The sequence below is a fragment of the Fusarium odoratissimum genome, assembly GCF_000260195.1.
Source record: "Fusarium odoratissimum NRRL 54006 unplaced genomic scaffold supercont1.89, whole genome shotgun sequence".
In the NCBI taxonomy this organism is placed as follows: domain Eukaryota; kingdom Fungi; phylum Ascomycota; class Sordariomycetes; order Hypocreales; family Nectriaceae; genus Fusarium; species Fusarium odoratissimum.
Window position 1 is genome coordinate 31,054 of NW_022158753.1, and position 10,026 is coordinate 41,079.

Consider the following 10,026-nt stretch of genomic DNA (forward strand, 5'->3'; position numbering starts at 1 on the left):
TGTACGACTTCTTAACTACCAGGATGACCTACTTCTTGTTCAGTAGGGTAAGCGAGAAAAATAAGGTGATTCCCAATGATTTATCACTCTTTGAGGAACTTATATAATATCAGCAAAGTTCAATGATAGTTACATGGCTTTTATAGTATCTCTTACCGCTAGCGATCAGTAGCGTAATAAACGAACACTAATATAGGTGTTTCGTTTCAGGGTTCTGATAAGGCAGTGATGCGTGTATTATATATCGCAACTTGTTCCTTGTATATAAGTATCCTTTAATAGAACAGAGTAAGACGAGATAGGAGTGCGTGAATAACTTCTTGCTGGCCATTGACTAATATTCTATAATGCTGCTTCTGACAATGACTCGCCACAGGTGTAAGAAGACTCATTCCGGTCATCCGTTTTACTACTCCTAGAAAATTGCGGACTTGAGCCTATGGCTTCATGTCAACGCTAATATCTGATATTTAGAGTATCTTTGGCAAGTCGTTCGTGAACCTTATGTAATATTGGTTATCAGCCAATATCCTACCTACCGAATGGAATGGTGATCTATCAAGCCATTAAATATTTCAATCACGTATATGCTTAGCAAGCTGTTAAAGCAGAATGGGTTTGCTCATTTACGAATAAGCAAGCCTGCGATCTGTGCGGTAAGGGGACGACATAGTCTAGACAAACGGCTGCTAGTTGGAAAAGTCGAGATAAAATTGCGTGAGGATAGACTCCGTAAGAAAAGGGATTTTAGGACTTTCTGAATGCCTATGTATCTCAGAGATTCTTGCGAGTCCGTCGTGTCTCGCATGTTTTGTGGCATTGAAATGGCAGACTGGGCGGTCGCTGCATCCTCCCCACCCAACTGAATGGTAGAGTGGTACAGAGACTGCAGGACAAAGTCGGTCGCCACCTGATAACTCTAAGTGTTAAGACCAAGTCATGAAAGAAATATTTGATTGGGTCGGCAATACCGATAATATCGATTTTGAAAATAGAGTATACAGGCAAGCCAAAGGGGTGGTATCCAGATTATTTGCGAGGAACTGGAGGTCACCTAAGACCACGTTCTTACGACATTCTTAAAAACAAAGCGTTAGCTTTGGATCGGGTCGGATGTTCTATGGCGCTCTATGGCATAACCAGATTGAAATCTTGGAGGGAGAGTTGACTTCGCTGTACGTATCACCGTCTATCTATTATCCAGTCAAGACTAACCTAAGGATCTTCAACGATTACACATTACAAGGCAATCATACAACCAAGGTCGAAAGTTCGGCTTGCAGCCTTCACTCAGATAACGTCAGTTCAACCTCCACCAACCAGTGCATTACAGAAAGAGGACAACGAGATGCAGTGCTGTATTCTTAAAAGATTCACCGCCGCCGATCCTGAGCTTCGAGCTTTTGATAAACGCATAGGTTATTACGGCTGAAGGCCCCTAGTTTGGCACATACTGAACGCAGTTACAAATAGAAAAAAACAACATAACCGCAGCTTCCTTCTCAGAGTACAGCTTGAAAGTTGTATGTACTGAAATATTGGCAAGAGTAAATTTCATAGACGTAAATTAACCGCTGTACAAGGGGAACGATAAGGGTATACAGTATAGAATTACAAGAAATCCCATTTCGTAAGCTACATAGACCCATTAATCCCCAGAGCATGAATCCTTTACCTATCTCTCTTCACATTTTCTAAAATTGATTACACTTGCCCTAAGCCTATTCTATAATAGTATCCTGGAATCAAGGCTCCGCCCTAGTAATAAGTAGCAAAACCTTAGCCTTCCGTACAGATTTAAAGTTTCCACGTGGAATCTGGAAATGTCCATTGGGATGATAGGATGGAAAGCCTCATCAGCTTCCTAGAGAACAGCCTCTCAGACCCTAATCAAGGTGTAGCAGCTAGTGCAGAGCCTATGTCCCTGTTGGGTATGTATTAGCTATATCTTCTACTCTGGCGCCCGTGCTTGCTACCTCAATGATCTACATCATTGTCTTCCTCGTCCTCCGTAAGTCAAACAGGCGTTTCTATTCGCCTAGGTCGTGCCTAGGCACTCTGTGCGAACCGTAGGTTTCAGGACAACATCAGAATCTTGAACATTATTTCTAACCGTCTCCCAGTGAGCGCAGTCCCCAGCTACCCGATGGGTTCTTCAGCTGGATTAGAGCTTTCTGGAGGCTACCCGACGCCTATGCCCTCCGGCATCAGAGTCTTGATTCATACCTTTTCATCCGATTCCTTCGCATCTGCTGCACCATCTGCTTTGTGACTCTTTGCGTTACATGGCCAATTCTTCTTCCGCTCAACGCTAGTGGCGGCAATGGGAAGAAGCAGCTTGATGTCTTCTCCTACAGTAATATCAACATCGACGATTCAACCAAGAGGAACAGACTATATGTCCACTGCTTTGTGGCCTGTATCGTGTATAGCTTCGTTATCTACACCATTACGCGTGAATGCTTCTTCTACATAAACATCCGACAAGCGTTTCTGCTGACTCCTCAGTACACTAAGCGTATCTCATCCCGCACTGTCCTGTTTACTTCAGTGCCCAAAGAGTATCTCGATAAGGGCCGCATCTATAGCCTCTTTAACGGCTCGGCCAAGAACATTTCGATCCCTGGCGACACTAAGGAGCTGGATAGACTTATAAGAGAGCGTGTCAAGGTCGCTATGAAGTTCGAGAAGGGAGAAGTCAAGTGGATCAAGCTATGTAACAAGGAGCACATCAAGTATGAAAAGAAGACAGGCGCCAAGGTCGAAAAAGTGGCCACCGCCACATTAGATCCTGGATCTGGAAACCTCGTTGCTGGCTGGATTCCCGACGACAAGCGACCTACCCACTGTACAGGCCCTCTCGGACTTATTGGCAACAAGGTCGACACCATCAAATGGGGCCGCGAGCAGCTCAAGGTCCTCATCCCCAAGGCCCAGAGCGCTCAGACTAATTGGATCGCTGGTGACTACGAGAAACACTCTGCTATTTTCGTCGAATTCGCCACCCAATATGATGCGCAGCTTGCTTTTCAAGCCGCCACTCACCACCGCGCCCTCCAAATGGCTCCTCGATTCATCGGCATAAGGCCAAACGAGGATATCTGGAAGAGCCTTAACTATTCTTGGGGGCAAGCTGCAATACGGCGATTTGCTATGTACGCCACCATTACTGGTCTTATTGTGCTTTGGGCTATTCCTGTGACTATTGTTGGTGTCATTGCACAAGTAAACATCATCAAGACCCTCCCAGGCCTAGCCTGGATACAGAACATTCCTCAGGTAGATTGGACAGACGTCTTCATGTTGCTCGTTGTGCTGACTCATCCTTCAGGTTATTCTTGGGGCCGTTTCTGGCTTGTTGCCTTCAATTGCGCTATCTCTTCTGATGTCATCGGTGCCGGCGTTCATGCGTATCTGTGCCAGGATGTCTGGTTGTGTTTCACTGCCGCAAGCTGAGCTCTTCACTCAGAAGGCATACTTCGTTTTTCAGGTCCTCCAAGTTTTCTTAGTCCAGACGCTCTCTAACAGCTTTGTTTCGTCTCTGGTGACCATCCTTCGGAACCCCACCAATGTCTTTAGCATTCTTTCATCTTCAATCCCTACCGCCTCCAACTTCTACATTTCGTTCTTCATTGTTCAAGGTCTTACCATCGTCACCAACGTATTGACCCAGGTTATTGGATTCATCATATGCACCCTTTCATTTAAATTCGCCAACAGGACACCTCGATCAATGTACTACAAGTGGACGACACTTAGTACCCTTTCATGGGTAAGCCTCATGCCCATTTACACCAACATGGCTGTCATTAGTGAGAAGTGAAGTAGCTAAGACAGCCTCCCTTAGCTAACTTCTTTCTAGGCATTGTCTGCTCTGTTATTGCCCCTTTTCTGCTACTCTGGTCGACTATCGGCACGGGGTTGTTTTATCTCTCCTACCGTGACAATGTACTGTATGTTGCAGAAGCCGAGATCGACACCCGTGGTCTAATCTACCCTCAGGCCCTGAAACAGCTCTTATCGGGTGTGTATCTAGCCGAGATATGCCTTGTTGGAATGTTCATCGTTTCTAAAGCCACGGGGCCTGCTTTTCTGATGGCTGTCATTCTCGCACTTACTATCCTATGCCACATCCCTAGCCAAGGCCCTTAACCCTCTCCTATACAGCATTCCCCTTTCACTTCAGTTTCAGGAAAATCGAGTTGACCGAAGCCAACAACAAAACGAAGAGGATGGACAAGCCCAGAATGGCGTCGGTCCCACCTCCACAGGTGCTAGCAAGAGCAACTTGGCCAGCAGGCTTGTGTTAAGAGCTACCCGCAAGGGCCGGAAGAAGGCTAAATCCGTCTTCAAGTGGCTCAAGCTGTGGATATACGCCGATTACGCGACGGTGGACCAGTTGGTGCATCACGAGGACCGGAAAAACCTCGAGCAGCATCAGGAGGCTGAGTTACATGCTTATTTTCCGCCCTCAGTCACAAGCCAGGCTCCATTCCTTTGGGTTCCTGCGGACGGCGATGCAGGCATCTCAAAACAAGAGATCTTTGACACCGGGAAGGGCTGCAAACTCGACGATAGGAACCACATACAGTGGGACACTGAGGAACCAAGACCTCCTGACTGGTGCGAGAAGATTAATTATTAAGAATAGAAATGGAAACATACCGTGGCGATAAATTTTCGTTACTCACCAGGCTGTGCAACTTCTATGTGGTGAAGATATAGAATGAGTCATCCAAGATGACAATCACAGAAGGACGTTTCTATTTATAGTGTAAAGAGGGATAGATTAAGTAGGAGTAGTCTTACAATCTATGCGATTGATGCATTGCTCATCGTTCATCTGCTCATTCATTTCCAGAGTTCCAAAAACTAGGTTAATGCGAAAATAGACGATTTTAAGCCGTCAATGCATTGTGATTACGACCTCACTTTCCTTTTTAATTTTGTTTCTTCATTTCTTTCATGGCACATTGACGATACCCGTCCGTCTGCGAAATATGTAGGCGTATGCGTGACAATCTCTTGGAATAATACACCCCATAAGCGCCCTAGATTTTCTGGTCCCGCATACGATCACAAAGTGCCTCCCTATCTTCGGGTAAGACCGACAATATGATATGTAGCTGGTTCATGAGATCTTGAATATTCTGCATTATGTATGAATATGCCAAGGGTGTGACAGCATGGATTCCAGACTGGCTTCACAAAGGCTGGAGGCCAAGCGCGGGTGGTTGGGCCAAGGACAAGGACTTGTGAGAGGCTTTTGTCCGCAGAGATGGATGAGCGGAATACACATCATATGAAGATCCAGTTTTGAGGATCCCGTTGGAGTGAAATACTGGTGTGGATCCGCTGGCGCAAGAGGGGGCACAAGGCGACGATGACGAGTTCACCGAGCCGTAGAGTTTTGCTCTACTAAGTTTAAAAGATGGATTGTGGTGTTGACTCGATTGTACATGTTCTTAGCTGGTAGGGTGTTCTTTAATCATAGTCATCTTGTCAATGGTCAGAAGTTTCAACAACCTAGAGTCCTTCGAGTCACAATGTTTCATCTACATGAAGGGGCACTTTTTGCTTTGACACGAATAGAGCGTACCGGGATTCGGGCACCGCCGATTGATGGGCGCGCATGGCACATACAGTCAGCGCTTATCCCTTTGGAGACGGAAGGGCATTTTTTACCGTCACGGTCCCAACATCCATTTCGTAGTATTGTCTACGGATAGGAAAGAAAACGCCAATAAGAAACCGATTAAATACGCATTGTTCTAACTGCAGAATTCTCCTCGGCAATTTTCGCCCACATTGTGCTTCGAAAAGCGATGACTGCCTTGAGGGTTTCAGACTAATGAAACCCTTGTTCGAGATCTCGCCGTGTCCAGACAACACGCCGGAAAAGGTCGGTAAAAGAGGACAAGTTCATATTCAAGAAAGTAAAACTCTAAAATCTTTAACCGTACAGTATGAAGTGGTAAAGTCCTCGCCTTGTAGGCAACAGGTCGATGTATCTTCTAAGAAATGTTGCTATGTTATGTTATGTTATGTTATGTATATTTTTCGTCCGGGGGGCCGTAGGCCCCGAAAGTCCCCTGCTGGGGCAAAGGACGTGCTGAGCTAGAGAATTGGGTATCTATCTATACGCTAATTACAGAAATACCATTGGCTGCAAGGATGATTAGTCATTCGCGACGCGAAATTAGTCTTCCCTCAGATTCCAATTTTTGCAACCGCATTAGTAGACCAAACACACTCTATCCAGCATATCATCGGCACAAATGGCGCATCCTATCGAGCTTGTTACCCGTCAGCGGGACGACAAGGCGCAGCTGGCATATCGCAGCCGCTTTTGGAGCCTGAAGTCAGGAAGGCTGAGCTCAGCCTGTGCGTGCGGCAGTTTGAGACTGCCTGAAGGTAGCCACGGCCGGATGAGGGGCGTGTCAGCGCCTTTCATCTGGCCGAGAACTGGTAAGAAGATAAAGAAGAAGTAAAGGTGTACAAACGAGAAGTCGAAGAGAGAGTCGCGAGTGCTTCTCTCGTCGTCATCGCCTAATAGCGAGGGCAAATCTTTCCAAAGAACGCGCTGTCTTTGGATAGGTCGGTGAACTTGGTAAAGTCTTTTCCTACTGCTAGATTGACTGCTGCATTCGGTGAGGGTGCCAGCCTCATCCGATGACGCGGCGGTACCTTTCTGCAGTAGAAGATGTGATCCGGTGCTTTGCGTCGGCCACATGAGCAGACCAGGCGCGCATCGTCGTGGTCGAACCTCTCGTGATACGCGGCGAAGTCCCCGTGGAGGGACCTCGCTGCCAGCAAGTGGTGTAAGGCTGCGCGCGGGAGCGTCAGCTCTGGTGGGCAGCCTGTGGTCGCCTTGAGGTTGAGTCTCTTGTATTGCTCAGGAGCGGAGGTAGACCACCACGTCTCGAATGCTTCTTTTGATTTTTGTCTCGCGATTCTTCGTAGGTAAGCCAGCGTTGGTTGAGCACCTTCAGGTTCGAGGAGTGATGACGCTGCTTTTGCCAGTTTGTCGGCCTGTTCATTGCCAGGGATGTCGGAGTGTCCTGGGACCCAGAGTACTTGCGTGGCTCCGTGCGATGCCGCTAGAGCCTGAAACTCGAGAAAGACGTCTTGAGAGGAGTCGGAGGGCGTGCCTCGCAGGCACGTGGCGGCCGCGAGGTTATCTAGACAGATAAAAATGGTTTGCGCTCCTGACCCTTGCAGGTTCAGGGCAGCTTTGAGGCCCTCTAATGCCCCAGTAGCTTCAGCGTCGAAGACCTCGGCAGGCCCAAGGCGACCTGATCCATCGAAGATGGGGACATTGTTTTGATGAATGGTGAAGCCGTAGCTTGCAGCTCCTTCCAAGGATAGAGAGCCATCCGAGTATACGACCAAGGTGAGCGGGTCGAGTCTCTCAATCCAGTGGAGGAAGGCGCCAGTCGATTTCTCTTTTGGCGCCATCTGGAGTGGAGGCATCTGTTCTTGATGGAAGCATCGCTGGACGAGTTTTGGCCGCGCGCAGGGCGCAAGCAGCTCGTCTGTGCGTCGAAGACGTGTCCTGAAGGCGCTTTCTGTCTGTGTTTGATATCTTCGTTTGATGAGGTTATGGTATGTGGGTTGTGTTGGTGGCGCTGTTCGCTTGGCAAGAGGATGAGCCTCGTCAAGCGATTTGAGTCGTGCGGAGGATCTGAGTCGCCGTGCCTCTAAAAGCTGATCAACTGGCGGTATCCCGCTTTCCCGATGGAGGATGGTGATAGGTGTCGTTTTCCAGACGGGCAGTATAGCTCTCATGGATTGGTGTAAGGCCTTATTCATTCTCTGTATGAGATGCTGGTTGCTAGATGGTGTGTCTCTGGTAGGCTGACTCCATCGCGGCCGGGTGGTGCCCGGGTACCACGCCTCGGATCCGTGAAGTAGAACCGGCTCGACGCAAGCCCTGACGGCACTTCGCACAGCACTCGGGAGAGGGCCGTGTATCGTGTTGGTCAGTCCTCGCAGGTGATAAGCTACTGCCTTCGCTTTCGACGCCCACTTTTCGACGTGGACTCGGAACGATAGTCTGCTGTCAAGCCAGATGCCGAGCCAGCGTAAGGCTGGCTCAGGGTATTTCTCAACGTCTCCGTGGCGTACTGCCGGCGACGTTCTAAGCTTACTACGAGAGAAGTGCATGACTTCGGTCTTTTCGGGGTCGAACGAGACGCCATTTGCTGCGCCCCAGCGCACCATCTCGTCGATGGAGCTGGAGGCCATGGCAGTAGTCTCGTCTACTGTGTCGCCTGTAGTCAGGATGGCCGTGTCATCTGCGTAGCCGAAGCGACCCTGGGGGTTGCTTAGTCGGTAGATTGGCTCAGTGTAGAGCAGAAAGAGGATTGGCGATACCGGCGATCCCTGAGGGAGGCCGCACTGAAGGGGAGAGGAGGACGTGACGGTGTCTTGCAACCTGATACAGGCTGATCGGTCTCTCATGAAGGACTCGGTCCATCTAGCTAGATGGTCAGGCCAGCCTTGTTCGCGAAGACGCAAGACCAATCTGTTGCGCATGACGGTGTCAAAGGCACCTTGTATGTCCATCGTGACTAGAGTGGTCACCTTTTTACGTGCAAACGCTTCTTCAATATCATGCACCAGAGCAGTTACCAAGTCTGTGGCCGACCTCTTGGGGAGCGCCCCAGCTTGCTGTGGATGAAGGACGCTGTAGTGAACGGCAGCCCACGCTAGGCGGCGCGCGATCAATCGCTCTAAACCCTTGCCGAGGCAGGAGAGCAGAGAGATGGGCCGCCAGGCTCGAGGCGATGTGAGATCACGTCGTCCGGGCTTGGCGATCATCACCACTTCTGCCTCCTTAAATGGTTTAGGATGATGACCTATACGGAGGCATCTTTCAAACAGGCGGCGGATGTGCGTCCCGATGATGTGCCATACGGCTTTGAGGAGATTGACTGTGATGTTATCTGACCCCGGTGACGTATTACCTGTTTGGATGGTCGCACACTGCGCCTCATCCAGCGAGATTTCGGGTGAGAATGGGACTGATCTAGAGGGAGAGACTGATGCCCATGCGTTTGCGATGTCATCCTCTGCAGTTCTTCGTTCCAGTGTAGCTTGTCGGAGTGCATTGGCCTTATCAATCTGGGTTTCGTAGATAACATTATCGACTTGAAGCGGTGGAGGCTGGAAAGCTCCTGGTGATTTCAGCCACCGGACAGCTTTGAAAACAGCGCTACTGCTGGAGAAGCTATCGATGAGGTTTCGCCAATACTGCCTCTTGGCCTGACGGACCACACGGTGAAAGTCTTTCTTGGCTATCTGGACATCCTGGTTGAAACCGAGCGGGTAGCTCCTTCGGATGACTCGAAAGGTAGCTGCGGCGTCAGCGCACTCCTCCGTCCACCAGGGAGCTGGACGTCCACCTTTTCTTGCGGGTCGTCCAGATGCCTTTGCTGCTGATGTTAGTAGACTCACAAGTGAGGATGCCAGCTCGTCCAGCTCCACGGGGGTCGAGTCTGCCAGGGGGATTTCCGTAGCCCCAAGTTCTACGATCTCGACGAATCGTTTTAGTTCGTCTTCTGTAGTCACTCGGATCTTGCTCGGCTGCATTGGAGTCGATCTGATGTCAGGGAAGGTCAAGCTGAGCGTGAAGTGGTCGGAGCTAGTGGCGAGGTGGTCCTCGACGGTAGCTTCGGCCAGCGGCAGGTTGGTGAATGCAAGATCGATTGTGTTACCGTGCGGATTTGTCGGTATGTCAAGAGTATTGAGAAGGTTGAGGTCGTGCTCTGACGTCCAGTCTGCAATTTCTTGGCCGCGATTCGTAGCTTGGCCCGTCTGCCAACTATGATGTCTGGCGTTGAAATCGCCAGCAACCACGCAGCGCTCCGGGACAGGCCATCGAAGTAGCGTGTTCAGGGCATCCCTCTCGTCATTCTGGCGATAAAAGTTGACTATCGTCGTGCCGTTGATCGTTAGCCAAAGAATGTCGCGTGTCTCAAAGGGCCGGACTTGGTCAGCGAGGAGTCTTGGGTCTCGTCGGAC

At 49.5% G+C, this 10,026-nt stretch overlaps 2 protein-coding genes across 2 annotated transcripts; both read left to right on the plus strand.

The window, feature by feature from the left end:
- Positions 1 to 1,980: 1,980 nt before the first annotated feature.
- Positions 1,981 to 4,645, plus strand: FOIG_16531 (uncharacterized protein; the record flags this gene model as incomplete). The annotated part of the gene is made up of 5 exons (XM_031217992.1): positions 1,981 to 2,069; positions 2,124 to 3,279; positions 3,332 to 3,812; positions 3,863 to 4,024; positions 4,140 to 4,645. 5 exons carry the CDS (start codon positions 1,981 to 1,983, stop codon positions 4,643 to 4,645), a joined length of 2,394 nt encoding a protein of 797 aa, XP_031052303.1.
- Positions 4,646 to 5,157: 512 nt separating this feature from the next.
- FOIG_16532 (uncharacterized protein) lies at positions 5,158 to 6,182 on the plus strand (the record flags this gene model as incomplete). Its single annotated transcript, XM_031217993.1, has 2 exons — positions 5,158 to 5,255; positions 6,155 to 6,182. 2 exons carry the CDS (start codon positions 5,158 to 5,160, stop codon positions 6,180 to 6,182), a joined length of 126 nt encoding a protein of 41 aa, XP_031052304.1.
- Between the last annotated feature and the right edge of the window lie 3,844 nt (positions 6,183 to 10,026).